At 36.0% G+C, this 27,461-nt stretch overlaps 1 protein-coding gene across 1 annotated transcript in view; it reads left to right on the plus strand.

The window, feature by feature from the left end:
- The first annotated feature begins 1,766 nt into the window (after nt 1-1,766).
- COL14A1 (collagen type XIV alpha 1 chain) overlaps nt 1,767-27,461 on the plus strand; it is a 220,797-nt gene continuing 195,102 nt past the window's right edge. The window contains exons 1-4 of the mRNA XM_024741240.1: nt 1,767-1,854; nt 11,648-11,764; nt 17,033-17,176; nt 21,415-21,504. Coding sequence (XP_024597008.1) covers nt 1,767-1,854; nt 11,648-11,764; nt 17,033-17,176; nt 21,415-21,504 — 439 coding nt within the window. The remainder of the gene's footprint in view (nt 1,855-11,647; nt 11,765-17,032; nt 17,177-21,414; nt 21,505-27,461) is intronic.

Below are 27,461 nucleotides of genomic sequence, written 5' to 3' on the forward strand. Positions count from 1 at the left end.
TAAATAGATAAAAATCACTATCTTTTCTATATTAAAAAATAATCCAGGTTTCCATTCACAACTGGAATTAAAAAATTAAGATAACTAGAAATATACCTTGAGATGGAAAAAATGATTTTACCCATGACACTGAATCAGAAACCATAAAGAAAAAGATCAAATCAGATGCCTTGATTAAAAAAAAAAAATCTTGACCCAATAAAACAAAATTGAAAGGTCAAAAACAAACTTGAAAAATACTGCAGTATATATGTTAAAATTAATAATATATAAAGAGTTCTTACAAATCAATGAGAAAATGGGTGAAATATATGAACAGGTATTTTATAAAAAGTATAAGTAGCTAACAAACACAAAATGTTACATTTTACTGATTATAAAAAAAAATTAAGATGATATTGTGATAATCACATTTTACCTATCAAATCAGGATATGTTGAAAGCAATGAACCCCTGTGATGATGGAAGTGATGTGATTTGGTACTCATATAAGATGCTGATAGAAGTGGAAATCAGTATAAGGCATTATGTACCTATGTTTTAAAAACCTTTAAAAAACACATCTTGTTTTACCCAACAGTTTTACAATTGGGAATTTAGCCAAAGAAATCAATAGTCATGTATTCAAAGAGATGTGAATAAGGATAGTCATTCCAGTGTTACATGTATTAGGGAAATTTAGAAACAATCTACATTTCCAAATAAAGCTAGATAATAAATTTCTGTAATCAGAATGAGAAAAGATATTTTAAAGTGAAAAGAAAGTGATATGAAGTGTGATACTTTAGAAGCATTTTCCTAAGATGCTTCTACCATGTTTGATTGTCTGTGTGGGCTGAAATCCTGGATCCTGAACTCACTATCTATGTGACTTGGGAAAACTCTCTCTGCCTTATTTTCTTTACCTGTAAATCAATATTATAATCATACCTACTTCAAAAAATGCCCTGGATAGAAGAAAACTTTTGAGATGTCTTAATTTCTGAGGTAAGGACTCAGAATTTCTCCTCTGTAATGGCTTGCAATAGAACTGTAGTCAAGCACTTGTAGACTGGCCTTTTAAATTAACCCCAAACATTCACACTTTCCTCCCCCTCCTTCTTTCCCTCCCTCCTTCCTTCTTTTCCTTCCTTAATTTCCCCCTTTTTCATTTCTTTCACCTTTTCTTGGAGCTTTTCTTTTATTGATATTCTAGTGAAAAGGATGAACTTAGAAGAGTTTTAGATTCACACATATGGAGAAAAAAATTATAAGCAAAGATGAAAAGATTAAGGGTTATTCAGCCCAATGAAGTGAAAGCTCAGTGATGATTTAATAATCGCACAAAGTGGTTTTTCAAATGCTCCTTGATCACTAGAAGAATTGTCCTGTATATCTATACTTATGACTGGCAAGGGAGTTGTAACTGTCTGATTATAATGCTCATTTCAGGCCAACTTTTGGAATTTATCCATCTGGGAAATTCATTGTGCTATTTTTGCCTTTCAAAAGAGTCACAGAGTACCTTCTGAACTTCTCACCCAAATATTTCTAATAATTCTCTTCATTTACAGCATCTTCTCAAAAATCTTTCTTTTATCAGTGTACGTTTTAGAGTGAAATATACAATGCCCTAAGGAATGAGTTACTTCCTGACAATACTAATACATGTTGGCTTCTTTGTCTTAGACGACTGCATATAATTTATTTTAAGTCTTCTCAAAATACCTCTGTGTTCTCTGTTTCTAGGACTGCTGTTACATCCCATGTGAAAAGCAGGAAATAAAATGAAGATTTTTCAGTGCAAGATGCAGCATTGGCTGTTTCCAGCTTTTTTGGCAATTACTTATTTTTGCACCAATGTCCAGGGTCAAGGTAATGGAAAAGTTGAATATAATCATTAGGGTCTGGGAGTCTGGCCATTTTGGTTCTGATTATCATTTTTTATTTTATTTACCTTAAGAGTGCTTCACTGGTTCAGCTGTGATTTTAGGCAGGGTCATATGTTGGCTTTTACTCAGTTTCACTAACTGTTTACATTGTAGAAATGTGCCACAACTTTGATGAAGGTTACGACCTCACCAGTGACTGAGCATATTAATTTTGTGGCAGCTGGTTAAACAGCTAATTTTTTTTTTTTTGGTGGTACGCGGGCCTCTCACTGCTGTGGCCTCTCCCGTCACGGAGCACAGGCTCCAGAAGCGCAGGCTCAGCGGCCATGGCTCATGGGCCCAGCCACTCCGCGGCATGTGGGATCTTCCCGGACCGGGGCACAAACCCGTATCCCCTGCATCGGCAGGTGGACTCTCAACCACTGCGCCACCAGTGAAGCCCAAACAGCTCATTTTTAATGTGCTTCTGAATATGTCATACAAATTTAATCAGCAAAGTCAAATTTGCAAAATCAATTCTGTTAATAAGGGGCTATAAGGTGTGTATATATGTATCTCGATCATGCCTTGTCTCTTTAAAAGACTGTCAACAAAATATTTCTGCCACTTCATACCTGGGTGACAGGAAGTGGGCATCCTGGGAAGCATCGAGTGGAAAAGTATAAGAAGCAGAATGGAGGCTTCAGTCTGGTCAGTTCTAAGGGCCAACTGATTCTGTCTGCACCCCAGGTGTCTTGACATCGCAAGGAGGGCAAAGAAGTTAACAACATTCAGGATTCCTAGGTTAAAGATTAGAAATCTTTGTAGCATCTTCTACCCAGGCTTTTTTCTTTAAATGTGGTCTGAGTTTATAGCCCACAACATCTTTTCAGTCAATAGGCCAACCTTCTGAACCTCCAGGAGAAGTAATGAAGATAATATTGACCATGCCCAGATACCAAACACGGACGGTGCTTTAGAACCCATAGTGGCATTGGCTTCAACTGAACTACTCGAGGAAATAAAGTGTGTAGCAAAGGCAACAACGAAATCCATCAATATTAAACTTTTTTTTAAAAACAATTTACAAATGGTTTATATGACTACAGTCCCATTACAACCACTAGCAAAAAACAATGCCACCATTTTCTTTTATCAGTGGACCCCATCTGTTGCCTAGATGCATAAATATTCTGTAATCATTAAAAGAAAATCTTGGTTAGACACAAAGTTTATATTTCCTTTAGGTTTTTGCCTTTAGGGGAAAAACACTGAAAAGAAGATATGTTACTTAAGAAAGAAACAGGCCTGAGGTCACAAGTTTGAACTTCAAAGTTAGCTCCTTTTTCCCTGTATGGAAGGCACTGGGACTTGTGCCAAAGCAAAGGCAGCAAGATTGACAGAAACACTGTAAGTGCAGTGGAGAAGTAATTGTTCTTATCTCATGGAACAAAAGTGTCTGTATATTTAATACCAGAACCATGATTTTTCTTTTTGCAAGCACAAAGGAGGTGCTTCAATACATACACTTAACTCTGTAATAAATATAAATGCTTGCATGAACTTGACTCAAAAGTTAATTGTGTCAGTTAAAATCTTTAAAGACAAAAATTAAGTGTAAAGCTTGATTTCTGGCACACATCAAGAACCCAGAGCGAGCCAACAAACTCATCTTTTGTGTAGTGAAGTCAGGCTTCCTATGTGGGTTATGGCCGATTACAACATTTGTGAATATATAAACATCCCAAATGGGGATTTCGCAAGAAGACCAAGGAGGGTCCAGTTGTTATCTTCTTCGACTGCAGGGTTAGCCTTGTTACTGAAAGTACAGGGGTATTTTTATTTTGTTGTGCTGTATTTTTTGAGAGGGAAGATTCTCTTTAAACTCAAAGAATTTAAAGGATCATGAGAGATTACTACAAGCAACTATATGCCAATAAAATGGACAACCTGGAAGAAATGGACAAATTCTTAAAGAGCACAACCTTCCGAGACTGAACCAGGAAGAAATAGAAAATATAAACAGACCAATCACAAGCACTGAAATTGAGACTGTGATTAAAAATCTCCAACAAACAAAATCCCAGGACCAGATGGCTTCACAGGCGAATTCTATCAAACATTTAGAGAAGAGCTAACACCTATCCTTCTCAAACACCTATCCTTCTCTGCTTCTCTCACTCCCAAACTCATTCTATGAGGCCATCATTGTGTTGATACCAAAACCAGACAAAGATGCCACAAAAAAAGAAAACTACAGGCCAATATCACTGATGAGCATAGATGTAAAAATACTCAACAAAATACTAGCAAACAGAATCCAACAGCACATGAAAAGGATCATACACCATGATCAAGTGGGGTCTATCCCAGGAATGCAAGGATTCTTCAATATACGCAAATCAATCAATGTGATACACCATACTAACAAACTGAAGGATAAAAACCATATGATCATCTCAATAGATGCAGAAAAAGTTTTCGACAAAATTCAACACCCATTTATGATAAAAACCCTCTAGAAAGTGGACATAGAGGGAACTTACCTCAACATAATAAAGGCCATATATGACAAACCCACAGCCAACATCGTTCTCAGTGGTGAAAAACTGAAACCATTTCCACTAAGATCAGGAAGAAGACAAGGTTGCCCACTCTCACCAATATTATTCAACATAGTTTTGGAAGTTTTAGCCACAGCACTCAGAAAAGAAAAAGAAATAAAAGGAATCCAAATTGGAAAAGAAGAAGTAAAACTATCACTGTTTGCAGATGACATGATACTATATATAGAGAATCCTAAAGATGCATCAGAAAACTACTAGAGCTAATCAATGAATATGGTAAAGTAGCAGGATACAAAAGTAATGCACAGGAATCTCTTGCATTCCTGTACACTAATGATGAAAAATCTGAAAGAGAAATTAAGGAAACACTCCCATTTACCACTGCAACAAAAAGAATAAAGTACCTAGGAATAAACCAACCTAAGGAGACAAAGACCTGTATGCAGAAAACTATAACACACTGATTAAAGAAATTAAAGATGATACAAACAGATGGACAGATATACCATGTTCTTGGATTGGAAGAGTCAACATTGTGAAAATGACTATACTACCCAAAGCAATCTACAGATTCCATGCAATCCCTATCAAACTACCAATGGCATATTTCACAGAACTAGAACAAAAAATTTCACAATTTCTATGGAAGCACAAAAGACCCCAAATAGCCAAAGCAATCTTGAGAAATAGAAACGGACCTGTAGGAATCAGGTTCCCTAACTTCAGACTATACTACAAAGCTACATTAATCAAGACAGTATGGTACTGGCACAAAAACAGAAATATAAATCAGTGGAACAGGATAGAAAGCCCAGAGATAAACCCACACACATATGGTCACCTTATCTTTAATAAAGGAGGCAAGAATATACAATGGAGAAAAGACAGCCTATTCAATAAGTGGTACTGGGAAAACTGGACAGCTACATGTAAAAGAATGAAATTAGAACACTCACTAAAACCATACACAAAAATAAACTCAAAATGGATTAAAGACCTAAATATAAGGCCAGACACTATAAAGCTGTTAGAAGAAAACATAGGCAGAACACTCTATGACATAAATCACAGCAAGATCCTTTTTAACCCACCTCTTAGAGAAATGGAAATAAAAACAAAAATAAACAAATGGGACCTAATGAAACTTAAAAGCTTTTGCACAACAAAGGAAACTATAAACAAGACAAATAGACAGCCCTCAGAATGGGAGAAAATATTTGCAAATGATGCAACTGGCAAAGGATTAATCTCCAAAATTTACAAGCAGCTCATGCAGCTCAATATCAGAAAAACAAACAACCCAGTCTAAAAATGGGCAGAAGACCTAAATAGACATTTCTCCAAAGAAGATATACAGATTGCCAACAAACACATGAATAATCATTCACATCACTAATCATTAGAGAAATGCAAATCAAAACTACAATGAGGTATCACCTCATACTAGTCAGAATGGCCATCATCAAAAAATCTACAAACAATAAATGCTGGAGAGGGTGTGGAGAAAGGGGAACCCTCTTGCCCCATTGGGGGGAATGGAAATTGATACAGCCACTATGGAGAACAGTGTGGAGGTTCCTCAAAAAACTAAAAATAGAACTACCATACGACCCAGCAATCCCACTAGTGGACATATATCTTGAGAAGACCATAATTCAAAAAGAGTCACATACCACAATGTTCACTGCAGCTCTATTTACAGTAACCAGGACATGGAAGCAATCTAAGTGTCTATTGACAGATGAATGGATAAGGAAGATGTGGCACATATATACAATGGAATATTACTCAGCCATAAAAAGAAATGAAATTGAGTTATTTGTAGTGAGGTGGATGGACCTAGAGACTGTCATACAGAGTGAAGTAAGTCAGAAAGAGAAAAACAAATACCATGTGCTAACACATATATATGGAATCTAAAAAAAAAAAAAGTGGTTCTGAGGAACCTAGGGGCAGGACAGGAATAAAGATTCAGACATAGAGAATGGACTTGAGGACACAGGGAGGGGGAAGGGTAAGCTGGGACGAAGTGAGAGAGTGGCATGGACATATATATATACACTACCAAATGTAAAATAGATCACTAGTGGGAAGCTGCCGCATAGCACAGGGAGATCAGCTTGGTGCTTTGTGTCCACCTAGAGGGGTGGTCTAGGCAGGGTAGGAGAGAGATGCAAGAGGGAAGAGATATGGGGATGTATGTATAGGTATAGCTGATTCACTTTGTTATACAGCAGAAACTAACACACCATTGTAAAGCAATTATACTCCAATAAAGATGTTAAAAAAATAAAATTAAATTAAAAAAACTCAGAGTTTCACTGCAATCATTCTCATCAAAATCAAATCTCGTAGGCAGAAAAGGAATGTTTATGTCTTCTGTCAAAGACTCATTGTTATCAGGTACTTAAGAACTTTTATTAATACGAATATGTATTAAAGGACTAATTTTCTGCCCTCCCTTCCTTCCTTCCTTTCTTTCACTTCAGTTCAACTCACCTCATCTGAAATCTTTCTAAAGGAATATTCTCGTTAATTTTTGAAACACTACTTTTTCAAAGGAACACTGAAATGAAGATCTTCTGTTCTTCCCTACTCATGATCACCTCCCTTCTCACTTTTCTTTTTTTTATATAAATTTATTGATTTATTGGCTGAGTTGTGTCTTTGTTGCTGTGCACGGGCTTTCTGTAATTGCAGTGAGCAGGGGCTACTCTTCGTTGCAGTGCGTGGGCTTCTCATTGTGGTGGCTTCTCTTGTTGCAGAGCACGGGCTCTAGGCACACGGGCTTCGGTAGTTGTGGCTCATGGGCTGTAGAGTGCCGGCTCCGTAGTTGTGGCGCATGGTCTTAGTTGCTCTGTGGCATGTGGGATCTCCTGGACCAGAGCTCGAACCCCTGTCCCCTGCATTGGCAGGCAGATTCTTAACCACTGCACCACCAGGGAAGTCTGCCTCTTGCTTCTCTAACAGTCTCTTGGTTTTCGTCCAAGGAACAACACTCCCTCCGCCACCACACAGAGCCTTGGCTGCTGTATCCACCAGACTTCCTCTCTGGGCTAAGGGGTGAGAAAATGACTCAAACCCGTCAGGCCAACTCTCCCAAGAATCTGAAACTTGTGTCCAGTGATGGAAGGATGGAAAATAGCTCCAGTCATTTCATTCCAAAGACATGCCCTAAGAAAAAATGGTCACTAGTTCCTAGAAACTGTATCCAGAGTGTTCCCAGATTCCTATACTTTCAAAGCCTGTTTAACTTTTACTATAATTATATGACCTACTTCATTATCTACCAGCAAATACATTTTTTGCTTAAATTGGCCAGAGAAAGTTTCTTTTATTTGCAACCAAAAATCCCTGACTGATAGAAATGAAGCAGTATGGGCACTGAGAGTGTTTTCCCCTTCAAAACATAGTTTAGGGTGCTATACTGGTGGAATAAACTATTATATTTATTAAGCAAAAAACTTTTAAACAGCAAAGAAGTATTTGTATTATATTTCCAAGTGGTCTTAAAAACCACAAACAAATAACAGAAGACCTTAACTTTTTATCTCAGTCATTTTTTAATTAAATGTATTGGTAAATGTATTAAAAGTATTGTTTTAGAAATAGGAGAAATTAAAATTTGAGGGAAATTTACTCTGGGATATGCTAGAGAGTTCTTTTTATCTTGCTTAGAATCTAAAATGTTATAATCTCATGATCTATTACAAAGATGGTGAAAACTAGTAAAGAAAATATTCTCAAACTTCCAAATATATTTGACTACTAATAACAGCAAAAAGTATGGGTAAATGTGTTAACACAGAGGTCTCTATAAAATGAAATCTAGCCCCTATGCAAAGTCTCAAATGTATATGCTTTGAAGTTTTTAAGTGACAGCTACTTTATCTTTAGTGTTTCTTTTTGTAACCATCCAAAACAAACACTGCTAGAACCAAGTATAGATTTACTGTGAAGTTCTGAGACAGTATTGGTGCCACCATTCTGTCATGCTATACATATTTTTTCCCTACAACCAACACACCATTATATTCTCTGTGTTCCAATTCATTTAATAACTTGTCTTGAAAAGAAAATACTGGAATAATCCAGATATAAACAGTTATTTGGGTCAATGGAGGTTCACATTCTCTGTAGAGGGAAAGTTAAGAATTACATGGAGAGACTAAGAGGTAAAGTGCATTAGGTTATTAGGAGGAGAGAGTTAGTTTCCTGTATACCTTTTAATACTGACTGTATTAGTTCTCTATTGCTGCTGTAACAAATTATAACAAAACCAGTGCTTAAAACAAGACAGAATTTTTCTTCCCAACTGATCCCTATGTGTTGCAGGAAGTAGTTGGAAGTATGGTCATTAACTCCAAGTGTTTTAAAACTAGTTGACCATGCAAAGAGTCAAGTTCCATTCCTTTCCAAACAAGTGAGCCTCACTTTGAAGGGCGTGCTGTTTCTTGCATCTGACTTTTCTACAGCCTTAAATTCCAAACATTAGACATTAGCACTCCTTAAACACTTTATCACATTTAGACTTCTTGCTCTACTGATGAATGACTCTTTCAGCACCAGCACTGCCATTTTTTCAGGATTACCACGTTTATCTAGTAAGGTCACTTTGCACACTTTATATATATTGTGCACTTATTTCAGAGGTTAGCATACTGTTTCTGCAAAAGGCCAGATAGTAAATATTCCAGGCATTGTGGGCTATATGGTATCTATCGCAACTACTCAACTTTGTCATTGCAGTTTGAAATAAGCCACAGACAATATGTAAACAAATCAGCATGGCTGTGTTCCAATAAAACTTTATTTATAAAAGCAGGCAATGGGCCAGATTTGGCCCATGAGTGGTAGTTTGCCAACCCCTGATATACTTTATAAGAATTAGCAGAAATCAAAAATAAAAGTGCAGATCCGAGACTTCCCTGGTGACCTACTGGTTAGGATTCTGGGCTTTCACTGCAGTGGCCTGGGTTTAATCCCTGGCCTGGGAAGATCCCACAAGCTGTGAAGTGTGGCCAAAAAAAAGAAAAAAACAAAAATGCAGATCCCAGTAATACAAATAGTAGATTTCAAAAACTAAGTTCAATTAAAACAAAGCTAGAAATCATTAGAAATGCTTAAAAATACACACCAGAGGGGCTTCCCTGGTGGCGCAGTGCTTGAGAGTACGCCTGCCGATGCAGGTGACACAGGTTCGTGACCCGGTCCAGGAAGATCCCACATGCCGCAGAGCGGCTGGGCCCGTGAGCCATGGCTGCTGAGCCTGCGTGTCCGGAGCCTGTGCTCCGCGACGGGAGAGGCCACAACAGTGAGAGGACCTAGTACCGAGAAAAAAAAAACAAAAAAAAAACACACACCAGAAGCCTCTGTCAGGCCTTTAGTAACCTTTATACTGTGTACTCAGTTTTTTTAAAAAGGAGCAAAAATGAGGACCTTGCGATAAGCTTGGCCAAGGATGTCTACCAGCCCACTGGCAAGATTTGGCTCAGAAACTGATGTGTTGTTTAACATTTAAAAACTTTTATTTTTAATTTTCTGCCATAAGTAATAAGAACCTATCTATAAATACATTTTTCTCCCCAGGTTCCAGTCAAAGCCAAACAGTAATAGTCTCTGTTCATCCAAATGTTAGGTTTAGCCAACTTCCTTTTCTAGTTCAACATAGCAGTTCTTATGATAAATCCATATTTTCCCATAAGCCAGAGAAATGTAGACTTTTTCATTCATGTCATATTGAGAATGGGAAGCTTGTGTTTTTGTTTTGTGTGACTAGCATCCTCTGCTAAGAGGTAGTAAATGGCAAGTAGAGAGAGAATACTCTTAAGATTGTGTTCTTCAGTTCTTGCTGATTTCAGATGAGTGGAGAGTTTGTAGTGTTAAATTACTCATTCTTCTAGCTAAGTGAAGGGTGACTTCTTAATATAAATCTTCTCCCGAAGAAACAGAGCATTTTGTTTGAGGTCAGAGAGTGTCGTGCACCAGTATGTGAACTTGGATGAATCTCTTAGCTTCTCCTTGTATCCCTTATATATAAAATTGGGATAGCAATGTATTTTTGTGAATATTAAATAAGCTTTTGAGATCATCCATTAGATGAAGTAAAGGAGGAGGGGAACAAACATTTATTGGCCACCTATCATAATGCGTTATATCCGTTATCTTCTTTAACATTTTCACTTATCCTGTGCAGAAGGTATTGCTGTCACCTTTTCTAAAGATAAGTCGTTGGAAGAAACAATCACTTGCTCAAGCTTATTCATCTAATAAGTGACAGAACTGGGAATCAAACTAATGTCCAAACCCCTTATTATGCTATATACCTACTAAAAAGAATGTTTGTTTCCTTCCCCAGACTCTGTGTCCTAAAGTGGGAAAGAAAGGCCAGGCATAAAAGTGGGTAATAAGTGCTAACTTTTCTGTTAAGCATTAAATTTTCTTTTGTGACAAACTAATTTATATATTATATAGTAAAAATCTTCTTACGAAAATATTTCTTTAGAAATTCTGGAGCACTGCTGTAGAGCTCCAAAAATATGTTTTGAAGTTTGAATGACTTACACAAAAAGTAATATAGACCGACCTATTTTGTGAACTATCGGGAAAGATTAAATATGCTGGGATGATTCATGACCATGTGCTGTGTGTCTTTCTGAAAGATATAAATCAGCTACACGTGAAGAATGAATTCAAGTTTATAAAGCAATTATCTTTTATTATTATTTTTTATTTTGGTCCTTTACAATCTCTTTCTCAAAATGTTTTTAAATGAAGATCTTATTACTATAATATGTCTGTAATGACCTTAAATTATCATATCATAAAAAGTAGTTAATATAGTGAAAAACCTAAAGGCATAAAACAGATCCCACTAGAGTAGATTACAAAAGCTTTCGTATTCCAAGTACAAAAATTCATCCTTATAACATAATAAAAACATTTTACAAGGTTGGCTTCAATTATTAAGCCGGACTAAGGTATTAAATTCTAACCCTAAGTCATAGTTCTTTGTCACAAGATCAGTACTACTTGGCAAATGCTTATCTCCTGAGTAAGAAACAAATGCCTTTGAGTTTGTGTTATTTTGCAAACTGATCAACTCACTAACACAGTTGTAGAAAGAACATGAAGTCTTGCATATTCGGATTACATTACTTTGTCTTTTCAACTTAACAGTGGAAGTTTAAAAGTTTCAAAATTAAAAAAATTTTTGTTTTTCCTTTTCAGTGGCTCCACCCACAAGGTTAAGATATAATGTATTATCTCATGATAGTATCCAGATTTCATGGAAGGCTCCGAGAGGGAAATTTGGTGGATACAAACTTCTTGTGACTCCAGCTGCAGGTAAAAACACTCAACTGTATTTTTTAGAGTATTAGGAATTTTTTGCACACAGGGACCTAAAAATGTATTGTGCTAAGTGCTGCTTTAAGCTCATTTGAAAGATTTTGGTTTTATTTAAGCTTTGGAGCTTGAAATCTTACCCTCTACTCAAGAAAATAATGTTCCCCAAATTTAAAGAATAACTATTGGACTCCCCATAATTTTCCTGAGGCAAAATTTTCAGACTATCAAGAATCCTCACTACCTCTGTTTCAACATGTATCAGTTCTTTTGGTCTATTGACAATTAAAAATTACCTCCAAAGTTTTAGCCTAGCCACAGCAATCAGAGAAGAAAAAGAAATAAAAGTAATCCAAATTGGGGAACAAGAAGTAAAGCTGTCACTGTTTGCAGATGACATGATACTATACATAGAGAATCGTAAAGATACTACCAGAAAACTACTATAGCTAATCAATGAATTTGGTGAAGTAGCAGCATACAAAAGTAATGCACAGAAATCTCTTGCATTCCTATACGCTCACTAATGATGAAATATCTGAAAGAGAAATTAAGGAAACACTCCCATTTACCACTGCAACAAAAAGAATAAAATACCTAGGAATAAACCTACCTAAGGAGACAAAAGACCTGTATGCAAAAATTATAAGACACTGATGAAAGAAACTAAATGTGATACAAACAGATGGACAGATATACCATGTTTCTGAATTGGAAGAATCAACATTGTGAAAATGACTGTACTACCCAAAGCAATCTACGGATTCAATTCAATTGCTATCAAATTACCAATGGCATGTTTTACAGAACTAGAACAAAAAATCTTAAAGTTTGTATGGAGATACAAAAGACCCTGAATAGCCAAAGCAGTCTTTTTTTTTTTTTAACATCTTTATTGGAATATCATTGCTTTACAATGGTGTGTTACTTTCTGCTTTATAAAAAAGTGAATCAGTTATACATATACATATGTTCCTATATCTCTTCCCTCTGTGTCTGCCCCCTTCCACCCTCCCTGTCCCATCCCTCTAGGTGGTCACAAAGCACCTAGCTGATCTCCCTGTGCTATGCGGCTGCTTCCCACAAGCTATCTATTTTATATTTGGTAGTGTATATATGTCCATGCCACTCTCTCACTTTGTCACAGCTTACCCGTCACCCTCCTCATATACTCAAGTCCCTTCTCCAGTAGGTCTGTGCTTTATTCCCGTCTTGCCCCTAGGTTCTTCATGACCTTTTTTATTTTTTCTTAGATTCCATATATATGTTTTAGCATACGGTATTTGTTTTTCTCTTTCTGACGTACTTCACTCTGTATGACAGTCTCTAGATCCATCCACCTCACTACGAATAACTCAATTTCGTTTCTTTTTATGGCTGAGTAACATTCCATTGTATATATGTGCCACATCTTCTTTATCCATTCATCTGTGGATGGACACATAGGTTGAAATGTTGATTCTTTCAATCCAAGAACATGGTATATCTCTCCATCTATTTGTATAATCTTTAATTTCTTTAATCAGTGTCTTATAATTTTCTGCATACACGTCTTTTGTCTCCTAGGTCGGTTTATTCCTAGATATTTCATTCTTTGTGTTGCAGTGGTAAATGGGAATGTTTTCTAAATTTCACTTTCAGATTTTTCACCATTAGTGTATAGGTATGCTAGAGATTTCCGTGCATTAATTTTGTATCCTGCTACTTTACCATATTCATTGATTAGCTCTAGTAGTTTTCTGGTAGCTTCTTTAGGATTCTCTATGTATAGTATCATGTCATCTGCAAACAATGACAGCTTTACTTCTTCTTTTCAGATTTGGATTCCTTTTATTTCTTTTTCTTCTCTGATTGCTATGTTTAAAACTTCCAAAACTATGTTGAATAATAGAGGTGAGAATGGGCAACCTTGTCTTGTTCCTGATCTTAGTGGAAATGGTTTCAGGTTTTCACCATTGAGGACGATGTTTGCTGTGGGTTTGTCATATATGGCCTTTATTATGTGAAGGAAAGTTCCCTCTATGCCTACTTTCTGGGGGGTTTTTATTATAAATGGGTGTTGAATTTTGTCGAAAGCTTTTTCTGCATCTGCTGAGATGATCATATGGCTTCTCTCCTTTAATTTGTTAATATGGTTTATCACATTGATTGATTTCCTTATATTGAAGAATTCCTGCATTCCTGGGTCAAACCCCACTTGATCATGGTGTATGTGCTGTTGGATTCTGTTTGCTAGTATTTTGTTGAGGATTTTTGCATCTACGTTCATCAGTGATATTGGCCTGTAGTTTTCTTTCTTTGTGACATCTTTGTCTGGTTTTTTTATCAGGGTGATGGTGGGTGGCCTCGTAGATTGAGTTAGGGAGTGTTCCTCCCTCTGCTATATTTTGGAAGAGTTTGAGAAGTAAGCATGTTAGCTCTTCTCTAAATGTTTGATAGAATTCGCCTGTGAAGTCATCTGGTCCTGGGCTTTTGTTTGTTGGATGATTTTTTTGTTGGTGTTAGCATCTTTATTGGAATATAATTGCTTTACAGTGTTGTGTTAGTTTCTGCTGTATAACAGTGCATCAGCTATATGTATATATATATATCCCCATATCCCCTCCCTCTTACGTCTCCCTCCCACCCTCCCTATCCACCCCTCTAGGTGGTCACTAAGCCCTGAGCTGATCTCCCTGTGCTATTTTTAATCACAGTTTCAATTACAGTGCTTGTGATTGGTCTGTTCATATTTTCTGTTTCTTCCTGGTTCAGTCTCAGAAGGTTGTGCATTTCTAAGAATTTGTCCATTTCTTCCAGGTTGTCCAGTTTATTGGCATATAGTTGCTTGTAGTAATCTCTCATGATCCTTTGTATTTCAGCAGTGTCAGTTGTTACTTCTCCTTTTTCATTTCTAATTCTATTGATTTGAGTCTTCTCCCTTTTTTTCTTGATGATTTTGGCTAATAGTTTATCAGTTTTGTTTATCTTCTCAAAGAACCAGCTTTTAGTTTTATTGATCTTTACTATCATTTCCTTCATTTCTTTTTCATTTATTTCTTATCTGATCTTTATGATTTCTTTGCTTTGGCTAACTTTGGGTTTTTTTTGTTCTTCTTTCTCCGATTACTCTAGGTGTAAGGTTAGGTTGTTTATTTGAGATGTTTCTTGTTTCTTGAGGTAGGATTGTATTGCTGCAAACTTCCCTCTTAGGACTGCTTTTGCTGCATCCCATAGGTTTTGGGTCGTCGTGTTTTCATTGTCATTTGTTTCCAGGTATTTTTTGATTTCCTCTTTGATTACTTCAGTGATCTCTTGGTTATTAAGTAGTGTATTGTTTAGCCTCCACGTGCTTTTAATTTTTTACCGATTTTTACCTGTAACTGATATCTAGTCTCATAGCAGTGTGGTCGGAAAAGATACTTGATACGATTTCAATTTTCTTAAATATACCAAGACTTGATTTATGACCCAATATATGATCTATCATGGAGAATGATCCATGAGCACTTGAGAAGAATGTGTATTATGTTGTTTTTGGATGGAATGTCCTATAAATATCAATCAAGTCCATCTTATTTAATGTATCATTTAAAGCTTGTGTTTCCTTATTTATTTTCATTTTGGGTGAGCTGTCCATTGGTGAAAGTGGGGTGTTAAAGTCCCCTACTATGATTGTGTTATTGTCGATTTCCCCTTTTATGGCTGTTAGCATTTGCCTTATGTATTGAGGTGCTCCTATGTTGGGTGCATAAATATTTACAATTGTTATATCTTCTTGGATTGATCCCTTGATCACTATGTAGTGTCCTTCTTTGTCTCTTGTAATAGTCTTTATTTTAAACTCTATTTTGTCTGATATGAGAATTGCTACTCCAGGTATCTTTTGGTTTCCTTTTGCATGGAATATCTTTTTCCATCCCCTCACTTTCAGTCTGTATGTGTCCCTAGGTCTGAAGTGGGTCTCTTGTAGACCCATATCTATATGGGTCTTGTTTTTGTATCCATTCAGCCAGTCTGTGTCTTTTGGTTGGAACATTTAATCCATTTACATTTAAGGTAATTATCGATATTCATGTTCCTATTCCCATTTTCTTAATTGTTTTGGGTTTTTTATTGTAAGTCTTTTCCTTCTCTTGTGTTTCCTGCCTAGAGAAGTTCCTTTAGTATTTGTTGTAAAGCTGGTTTGGTGGTGCTGAATTCTCTTAGCTTTTGCTTGTGTGTCAAGGTTTTAATTTTTCCATCGAATCTGAATGAGATGCTTGCTGGGTAGAGTAATCTTGGGTGTAGGATTTTCTCCTTCATCACTTTAAATATTTCTTTTCTTTTCTTTTCTTTTCTTTTTGCGGTACGCGGGCCTCTCACTGTTGTGGCCTCTCCCGTTGCGGAGCACAGGCTCCAGACGCGCAGGCTCAGCGGCCATGGCTCACGGGCCCAGCCAACTCTGTTTGCAATAGCTAGGGCATGGAAGCAACCTACGTGTCCATCCACAGATGAATGGATAAAGAAGATGTGGCACATATATACAATGGAATATTACTCAGCCATAAAAAGAAACGAAATTGAGTTATTTTTAGTGAGGTGGTGGACCTAGACTCTGTCATACACAGTGAAGTAAGTCAGAAAGAGAAAAACAAATACCATATGCTAACACATATATATGGAATCTAAAAAAAAAAATGGCCATTTTTGAAGAACCTAGGGGCAGGATGGGAATAAAGACGCAGACCTACTAGAGAATGGACTTGAGGACACAGAGAGGGGGAATGGTAAGCTGGGACAAAGTGAGAGAGTGGCATGGACATATAAACACTACCAAATGTAAAATAGATAGCTAGTGGGAAGCAGTTGCATATCACAGGGAGATCAGCTTGGTGCTTTGTGACCACCTAGAGGGGTGGGATGGGGGGGTGGAAGGGAGGGAGACACAAGAGGGAAGGGGTATGGGGATATATGTATATGTATAGCTGTTTCCCTTCATTATAAAGCAGAAACCGACACACCATTGTAAAGCAATTATACTCCAATAAAGATGTTAAAAAAAAAAGCAACAGTGTTATGATGAAAGATATTTGCAAATGTGTTTTTATCTAGTTTAGACGACTGTTTGTCTAATGCAAAGAGTGTAACTGAAAGTGAGAATGAAAAGTGTACTAAAATTAGTATTATGTAATAGCATTATACATATTTTTGAATGTCTTCTCCTTTAAAATCTTGATTTCTAAAATTTCTTAATGTGCACAGTTAACCCACTTCTTAGAACTGATTTATCTTTCTGTTTTATTATAGGTGGAAAAACCAATCAATTGAATCTCCAGAACACTGCAACTAAAGCGATTATTCAAGGTCTTATGCCAGACCAGAATTACACAGTTCAAATTATTGCATACAGTAAAGACAAAGAAAGCAAGCCAGCCCAAGGTCAATTCAGAAGTATGTATTTACAGATCATAGAGTGCTGCCATGGGACTCTGTCTCAGCTCTGAGTTTGAGTCTGTGGTAAATATTGTATCGATAACAGGTTAAAATCCTAGATTGTTTAGATTTGAAAAGATCTTAAAAGACATTTAGTATATAATCTTCTGTGAGTTCCTTTTATCTCTAATATTCTCTGTCCCTTCCTTTACCCATTTCATGGTGTTCCTACTTATCCTTTAAAAAGGTTTTAGTTCTTAAATGCTCTCCCTGACACTGTCCACTGAGCCTTATGCAGACATCTCATCTACCCAGCACATAATAGCTGCTCAATAAATACTTTCAGGATTCTGTGAAGGGAGATACTCTCTCTGCCCCCATAATGGTCTAGCAAGAGAATGGATGGGAGTGTCTTCATATTTGAGCCAGTTCTCAAATAGTAAGTTGGGATAATACTTGACATACAGAGACATTCTAAGCAGGAGAGAAAGCTCTGAGGCAGCCCTATCCAGGTCTGTGCTGTTCCATTAGAAAGCTTTTCCTTATGTTGAATTTAAAAGTTGTCCACAAAGACCCTGATTCTTTTGCCTTTCAGGAAATATTCATTCATTCACTCATTCTTTTTTTTTTTCTTCCCACTTAACAAGTGTATATTGCATGGCTACTAAGTGTAAGGCCCTGTTCTAAGCCCTGGGAACATGACAAATCCCTGCCCCCATGGACCTTATATTCTAGTGACCAGAGACTACAGCAACTCCTTCTTCCTGGAGATGACTTATCTAATTGGAGGGCAGAGTTTTGTGTATCAGGAATACAAACAGAAGAGGTCTGTCCTGGTTAACTTTCTGTGTTACTTCATTGTTAAGGTAGACTCTTTAAAAAACCCAACTCATTATTAAGGACAATTTTAAACATAACTTAAAAAATCAGCAGATTCATAAAATAAACCCCTAAATATTCGTCAGTTGCTTCAACAATTAACCATTCATGGTCACTCTTGTTTCATTTATACCCCCATACTCCCCTCTCTCATATTATTTTGAAGTAAATCCTACACATCATTTCAAATAACAATAGCTTTTTAAAGGGTTAATCCACAAATCGGGGAGGCTGTGGGTTCTAGAACTCTATATACAGCAATGTTCTATCTGGATTTTTCTATCCCTCCCTTCCTTTTTTTTTTTGCGGTACGCGGGCCTCTCACTATTGTGGCCTCTCCTGTTGACGAGCGCAGGCTCAGCGGCCACAGCTCACGGGCCCAGCCGCTCTGCGGCATGTGGGATCTTCCCGGACCAGGGCACGAACCCGTGTCCGCTCCCTTCCTTTTTATCTTTCTCTTCTAGGTTATGTTTTACGAGACACATTTTGTGATTTTTCTTAAATTAAAAAGAAAAACTTTGTTAACCCGCTACCTCTTGAAACTTCTCAACAAAAAAACATTTGGTGAATCCACCTGTCAGCAGGACATACAGATGTTTTAAATGTTACATTCTTTTGAGATTTACAGTGTCTGGAAGCTCTGGGAAAGGGTTTTATGTTATTTTCAATATAAATCAGCCTTCTGTCTCATTTTATTGGCACTGTGCTTCAGTTTCTGGCCTCTGACATTCCTACATGAGTAAGGGAAATAACTTTCCTTAAAGTTTGTGAGAAGCAGTAAAAAGGACAAGGAGAAACAATTCATTTCACTTTAGTCTTAAGCTTTTGTGCGATTGATTATTGCAAATATTCCACTGACTAGCAGCATAAGAATCACAGGTAGCCTTAAAACTTTGCCAACAGATATTTACTCAAAACATTTAAAAGGAAATGCATTTGTTTTCAGTTTGCTTAGCTCTGCTGACATAATCTTAGTGAAACAGTCCAACTTGTTAGATAAATTATATGGACGCATATATATTTTTTAGCTATGTTATTTTTATTGGCAGGTTAGAGGTCTTAGTTCTTCCCAAATAACAATTTATAAGAATGAAATTAAAATAACTTTGTTTGGATGGTTTCCTTTTCCATTTTGCATTTCAGTTATGTTTTTGCTCCCTGTGAGATGGAACTAAAGCCTGTTCTCCCCTCCCTGGAAACCTTTCATTCTTGGATCCAGGAAAATAATGATCTAGACAAATCCTGTGGATATAGGTTTGCAGTTCGTGTAGGGATTTGAATTTTTCATAAGTCCGTCTTCTACACAGGGAAACATAAGGAACAATCTTTGGATTTTGAAGACAGAAAGGCATGTCTGAACTGTTATGATTCCAAATCTGGTGTGTGTATTTGGCCAAGCAACTTAACTTCTTAGCCTCAGTTTCCTTGTGGGCAAATGGGGTGATGGTTTGTGCCTATTATTGTGTGGACTAACTCACGTCAGCACACAGTAGGGGCATGGTTGCTTTTGTTGTTATGATTAATACCACTTTACTCTTGACAGTCTGTTTTCTAGTTGATTTTGCCTCCTGCGTGAGGAGGACAGAAGCTTGGCGTGACACGTGTTACATCTTGTATGTGACCTAGTGGCCCAATTCAAAGTGACTATTTTTTTTTTTTCTTGTTTATCTGTAGAATGGATTTTGGCCGTATTTTGGCAAACTTTATTTTTGGCCACTATTTTTCCCTTTGGAAATATATTTTGCTAATCTCTGCCTGCAAAATCTTGCTCATTTTTTAAAGTTTGGCCCAAATGGCACCTTCCTGGTGAAGTTTCTCAGAGTCTCCACCTCTGCAATTATTCTTTCCCAGATCTATTTCTACTTTTAGCACAACTTTCCTCACACTAAAGTTGCAGACTTATTTTCTTTTACAGAATGAAAGCAATTTGAGGCCATGGTCTATGTGTGGGTGGGGTTGAACATATAGATTTGGAAATTATCCACGGAAGGGTGAGAATTAAAACTGTGGGATGATAAAATTGTAGGCGTGGTGACAGGGATGCAAGGGAAATGTAGTTTATGACTGTGTTTCAGGAATGGAAGCAGAAAAATGATCCAAAGGATGAGAATGTAAAGGAGGGGTCAGAGGAATATGAGAACACCCAGGATAATGCTTTTTTAAAAACTGAGAAAGAAAAGAATTTAAAGGAAGAGGTGTTCCAAAGTGTCCGCGCCTTATAAAGAAGTCAGAAGATGTCGTCTAAAACATGGATTTAGAAAATGAGAAGATCAGTGGAAATAGCAGGATTAAGGCATCTTGTATTTATTATTATTTTTAATCATGGTATTTAATCTCTAAGTACCAGAAAGCCAAGGAAGGTTTCTATAAAGGAATCATAGAACTAGAGCAACCCGGCCTTGGCAGATGGCAAGTCTGAAACCCTTTTAGCAAAGGGGTGGAAGCCAGTAAAAAGAAGAGGAAGAGGAGGAAGAGATGATAAAGACAGGATTCATGGAATAATACCCTAAGAAGGCAAGAAGGATGGTTCAAAGGAAATCATTGCTTACCCTACAGAGCCAACCCTCCAATAAGTTTGCAGATTTCCATGAAGTGAATGCAATAATTAAATGAAATATTCTGCCATGGGATCACTTCCTCCTTTTCACAGGGTATTTTATTTGTGCAGATAACACTGCCATTTAGCAATGACTCAGGACAACTTCAGGTGCCAAGCAATAGCAGGGAAGCTGCTGTGGAGTGAAAAGTAAAGCTACTGGAGTACACAGGAATGAATGTATTAAAGGACCGAGGGTCATTGTGGGTTCCTGAATATTTCATAAAGAAAGTAACGAAGAAATACTACTATTTATTAGTAGGGAAACATTTTTTTTAAGTTTGAAAGGAAATTATTATGGAGTTCCCTATCTTCTATTGCAGATAGACCAACTCCAAATGAGTATATTCATGGCTAAGATCTTTCTAGAACAGGGGCCAGCTCACAGGCCTTCCAGAAATCTGAAGACGTGGATTGAATCCTGTGCCAACACTTTCTGGTTTTATGAGATAAGTCTTAGCTCCTTAGCCTGTTGGGCCTTCATTCCCTCATGTCTGAAATGGGGCTAATCTTTTGATTTTATAACAATTATGAAGGGTTAAATTTATTTGATACATCTGCCCATAGTGAATACTCTACCAAAGTAATTCTGTGATTTCCACACATTCCCATGACAAAATTGAAAAAAATAGCAGTTCCAATCTTCTGAAATGAGATTCTACCATGGAGCTAATTTCTACTTTAAACTTTCAATACTTGCAAGGGTTTTAGTAAAAATTGATTGAATATTTTCTTTTAGACTTTAACCTAACATGTTGCTGTATTTTTACTTTTTTTCCAGTTAAAGATTTAGAAAAAAGAAAGGAACCAAAACCCAGAGTCAAGGTTTTGGACAAAGGAAATGAGAATAAACCATCTGTACCAGAAGAAGGTCAGATTTTTTTTTTTATTATTTGCTTATTTGGGGGATTGAGTTGTCTTAAGAACACAGGCAATACATACATCCTTGGCCTTTGGTCCCATCAGAGGAGTACAGATCTAATATGAAAATCTCCCTCAGCCCCACCTCATTCCCTCCTTCCATCCTCACACATAGTAACTGTCAACACTTCTCTCTCCCTTACTTTTCCATATTTAATACATCACTAAGTTCTAGTGGGTTTATTTTCTATTGAAATAATGACGGAATCTGTTCATTTCTTTCCATGTCTATTGCCAATACTCTGCTAAGCTCCCCTTTCTTTCCTGGTGTGCAGTATTATTTAGCAAGATCTCAATTTGTTCTCTGTCCAGAAGTTAGAGTGATCTTTGCAAAACAAATCTGACTCTACGCTCCACGTACCACCCCTCCGACCCCCGCACATCTTAAAACCCCTTTAATGGCTTTCCACTGCTCTTAGGATGGAGGCCAGATCCTTATCAAGACTTTCAAGGCCCCCATAGTCTTGTGACCTACCAACCTTTCTTCCTTCTTCATCTCCTTCCTTCTTCATCTCGGTTTAATTTTAAAACTTTACGAACACATTGCAAAAACTGTATACTTCTAAAAATGAAATTGCAGGGTTAAAGGATATGCAAATTTTACAATTTTGATAGTCTACCAAACTGACACAATTTTTTCAATAATTTCTTCTTAAAACGTACACTCTTTCCAATATTTGAAATTCTCAGTTTCAAAGTTTTCCTATTTCTTCTAATAATTTATAATTTTATATTTATATTAACTATATTATTATGATTTATTGTTAAATATATTAGGTATATAAAAAGTCTAAAAATAAGTAATAAACAACTTTATCTAGTTAAGAAGATAAATATAAACAGCACAGTTGGAGCTCCCTAAATATCCTTGAATATTCCTTTTCCTCCCCTTCTAAGAGGCTGCCAGTATTTGAATTCAGTGTTTATCATTCCAATATGTGTCTTTATCATTTTACTACATAAATATATGAATCCTGAAACCATATTTTAATTATGAATTCATATCTTAAATTTTGTATACATTTAATAAAAATCTATGTATACTTTGCAACTTGCTTTTTTTCCCCAAAATATTAGATTTTTGAATTATCCCTGTTGACTTATGTGAGGCAAGTTATTCATCTTTGTTGTGTAGAATTCCATTGGATAATTATAACCCAATATATTTGACTCTTCTACTCTGATGTTCCCAGTATTTTGCTATTACAAAATTGCTATAAAAATAAATTGCTATAAGTATTCTTATTTATGTTGCCTTCTGTACATGTGGTAGAATTTCTGTAGCATATACACCTAGATATTGAATTATTCAATTATAATGTGTGCATATCTTCAACCTTGTTCATCTTGTCTGTGGTATCTTATTATTTTATATGTTTTTATATATAATATTCTTTCCTTATTATGTTTTTCTTTTTCTAACTTCCTGAATTGAATGCTTATCTCATTAATTTTCAATATTTCTCCTTTTCTATTATATGCATTTTTTAAGGCTACAAATATCCAAGTACTGCTTTAGCTGTATCACATAGATTTTGATATGTAGTTTTATTTTTATGTAGTTCATACTATATAATTTCTAATTTCTACTAGGCTTTCTATTTTGATCCACAAGTTATTTAGAAATATATTATTTAATTTCTAAACATACAGAGATTTTTAAAAAGATATGTATTTGTTGTTGGTGTCTAACAATTGCATTGTGGTACCAATTTTTTAAAAAATTTGTTCAGACTTATTGTTTAAATGTGGTCAGTTTGTTTTTAACGATCGCATGTGTTCTTGAGAAAAATTTTAATCTCTGTGTCTGGGAGATTTGTCCATTTCTCTTTGTAACTCTGGTAGTTTTGCTTTAATTAGAGGCTAAGTTCATGTAAAATAAGAGTTGTTATATTGTCCTAGTGAATAATTCTTTTTATTTTGTAAAAATTTTCTTTATTCTTAGTAATTCAATATTTGACTTAGACACTGTTTTGTTTAATAGTCACATAACATATTGATTCTCTGCCCTTTAAGTTTCACCCTATATGTGTTCTCAGGTTCAAGGTGACTAAATCTTTAAAGAGCATTTAGTTGGATTTTTAAAAATCATCTCTTACAATCTCTGTATTTTAATTGGTGTCTGTAGTCCACTTACATTTTGGATTTGCCATTAATTTTATGCTTCCTATTATGCTACATTTTCCCCTTGTATGCCTTATTTACTTAAAATTGATCACTTTTCTTTTTTTTAAATACATTTTCCCCTCTACTGAACTAGTAGGTATTTAATTCTTTTGTGTATGATTATAATTAAATTTTTAGTGTGCTTACAAAACCAAACTCTAAAACTAATCAGTATATTTACCATTTCCCAACCAATACAAAATTTTATAGTACTTTAACTTCAATTATCTACCCTCTATATTTTACTTAATTCATAACAAATACATTAATTTTAACGTTTTTGCCTCATGAAGGTGTAATATTTATAATAATTATAATTTTAACAGTCATTGTTTGTCCAGAACTTCCCATGTTTATAAATTTCTTTGCTCATTATTCCATCTTGCATCTCAGATTTTCTGCATGTGTTCAGTTTCCTTTAGAGAAGATCTGTGGTGGTAAACTTAACTTTATTCACACAAAAATATTTGCCGCCCACCCTCAGTTTTGAAAGACTAGCTGGGTACCAGGTTGAAAGTTGTCTCTAATCATTTAGAAGATATTTCACTCTCTTTTGGCTCTTGTTTAAGACAAGTCTGTTGACAGTCTAAATGTTATTCCTTTTCAGGCAGTCTCTCTTTTCTCTCCAGATGTTTTTCAGGCTTTCTGTTCTTTTTCTTTGGTGTTCTGTTGTTTCACTACAATAAGTCTTGTTATAGATCTCTTTGTGCTCCCAGAATCAGGATTTATAACTTTCACTGATTCTCAACCTTTAGCCCTTCAAATATTCCTTTTCTCAGTTACCTATTTCTTTCTCTCTTCCTTCTTTCTCTCTCTGTATTCAAATTATATTTATCATAGATAGTCTTTTTTGATGATCTATGTCTCTTAACTTTCACATTTTCTACCTCTTTGATATTATCAATGACATTTTGGGTAATTTCCTTTATTTATCTATTAGTATACTAATTACCTTTTTACCTCTTTCTAATCTGCTTTTTAGCCTGTCCTTTTTAATGAGTAAATCTTTTCTTTCTAGAAATTATATTTGAATTTTTGAAAATTTTGCTAGAAATTTATCTGGTACATTGTTCCATTTTAGTGTTTTTTTTAAAATTATTCTGCTGTCTTAATCATGTTTATTTTATATCCTGAACCCAATAATTATATTATCTAAAGTATTTTAGGGGTAAATTTTTATTTTCTTTTCTTTACTGGTTTTCATTCATGGTGCTTTTTTTCTTGTTTGACATGTCACTTTGATTTGTGAGCTCTTTTGTGGGAATTCTTCACAGCATAGTTTAGGAGTGAGCACCTCCAGAGAGGTGCCCCTTGGTTGCTACCAACTTGGAACCATTTTATGTTAATTTCTTGTTTGGGGATGCTCAAGCTTGTCAATGTTACAAATTCATATGACACTATGTAAATATTGTTTCATTTTACCCACTTATTTTAACATCCATTGATGATTCTTGCCTGAGTCAGCTAGTACTATAATGTTTCTGAAATGATAATTTTCCTAACTTCATTGTTCATTCTGCATTTATTAGGTGGCATTCTACTGTAAGGGAGATCTTTCCCTTCTCCCGTATTTATTTATTTATTATGAATTTTTATTTCATGTGATGGATTATAATCTGTTACTATCATGTATTTTGATGCTCAAATTCTTCCAGAACTGCTCAGTGGGAGCTATTTCAAGGTGTCTCCTATGCCCTTTTAATATATCCCCATCATTCTTGAAGCTCTTCCTTACTTTCTGGCACAAACCTTGCATTCCAGGCTCCTCTTGTAGTTTTTGTGCCCTGTCCTGAAATCAACCACTTCTTCAAGGAGTTGGGGTTTTTTCATGGAGAATGGTATTTAGATACCAAAATGTGGTTACTAGATGTGTTTATGCTTCTGGGTTGTCATTGTTTCTAGGCCCATTTATCTGAGAATACACACACACACACACACACACACACACACACACACACACACACACGAGTCCATTATCTATTTATCTATCTATCTTTCTATCCTCTATCTTATTGTACCTTGTATCTATCATCTATCCATACCACAGGGTTTATTCTAGCATTTCTTTTTCCATATTTACAACTCTCTATTCAAAAGAGTTGGGTAACATGGCTCCTGATATCTTAAACGCACCTGCTTATATGCTCAATCATAGAAATAGTTTCAAACTTGCTAATTAAACACTTAGCAAAAAGTCTGTTGATTAGAGTTTGGTATTTGCCTTTAGCGTGGGGTATATATTAAAATGTCTGTGTTCAAAAGGATCTTGGGTTAGTTCTTTTCTTCCCTGTTCACTGTGGTTTTATTATTCATATTTAATACAGTCAGGTTAATTTGTGAGTACATAAAACATTAATGTGGTTCCAAAAGTAAAAAAGTATACAAAAGGGTAATACTCAAAAGAAGTGTGACTTCCCCTATTTCTTCCACCCAGCTTTACTCACCACCTTTAAATAACCAAACTCATTAATTTCTGATTTACTTTCCCTGTGTGTTTTTTTTTTAATTTCTAAATACTTTTATGGAGGATTTTATGTGCAAGTTCTCGGCTGAGTTTTGGCTTAGCATTCTTCCAGGCAGTGCTTAAAGAATGGCACTCAAGGTGAAACCTATCTTCCATCCACGGATTAGAGTTTGATCCCAGAATTTAGCTATAACTAGATATTCCTAAAATGTCCTCAGTTCTCCTTTTCCCTGATGCACCTTCCTCTTGCTCTTCTAAAACATAGGTTTGAGTGAAGTGAATTGAACACAGGGAAAAGAACAGTGAAACGTGAGAGTAACGTTAATATATGTTCTGATAAATCCTCACAGACATCTGCAGAAGGACCTTTCATTCAGCAGTTCATTTGCTTTACACACTAAACACATGTTTATGGAGAGGCCTTTCCTGAGCCACTTTCACTAGGGGCTGTTTCAGCATATTTATTGCAGTGATGAAGACCTGGGTTAGGGCAAAAACTTTCAGGAATTTTGTAGATAAAAGGTGGCTTCCTCTTTTAGGTGAGGGTTCCCATGAGGTATATGAAGGGTCAGAGAGGATTCTGAGGGCACTGGTGATACGAGCGAATAGTCTTAAGAAGTATGTTGTAAACAATGGTGAGAATTCAGGCCAGAATTAGGGCTCCAGGAGAGTGAAGGGGAGGGTTAATGGGGCCCACTGGAGATTTTAAAAAGGTCTTCCCCACCCAAGCCTTGATGTACTCCTTTTTTTTTTTGAATTTAAAATTTTTATTTTATCTGTTTTTTATACAGCAAGTTCTTATTAGTTATCCATTTTATACATATTGGTGTATATATGTCAATCCCAATCTCCCAGTTCATCCCACCACCACCACCACCACCCCGCTACTTTCCCCCCTTGGTGTCCATACGTTTGTTCTCTACATCTGTGTCTCTATTTCTGCCCTGCAAACCGATTCACTTGATGTACTTCTTTCCATAGCCCTTCTTTCAAGATGTGATACTTCCATGATTCACACTGCACTCTGATCTTTGTTTTCCCTGCAATCTACAGTCTTTTGGTATAAGAGTCTACATTGATAGTGGCTCAGATACAGTTGGACATAGTTCAAATATTTTAGAATTTTAGTTTAGATGTAAAGAGCTAAGAGCGTTAACAGAAGTTGCTGTGCAGTTAGTTCCTTGTTTGCCATCTACTGTACGTATTTCTTCAATAATCCAAATCCAACTCCCAAACAAAAGTGGTATTGGCCTTGGAGCATAATACTGGCACATCTG

This window comes from Neophocaena asiaeorientalis, unplaced genomic scaffold, assembly GCF_003031525.2.
Source record: "Neophocaena asiaeorientalis asiaeorientalis breed wild unplaced genomic scaffold, Neophocaena_asiaeorientalis_V1.1 scaffold177, whole genome shotgun sequence".
In the NCBI taxonomy this organism is placed as follows: Eukaryota; Metazoa; Chordata; class Mammalia; order Artiodactyla; family Phocoenidae; genus Neophocaena; species Neophocaena asiaeorientalis.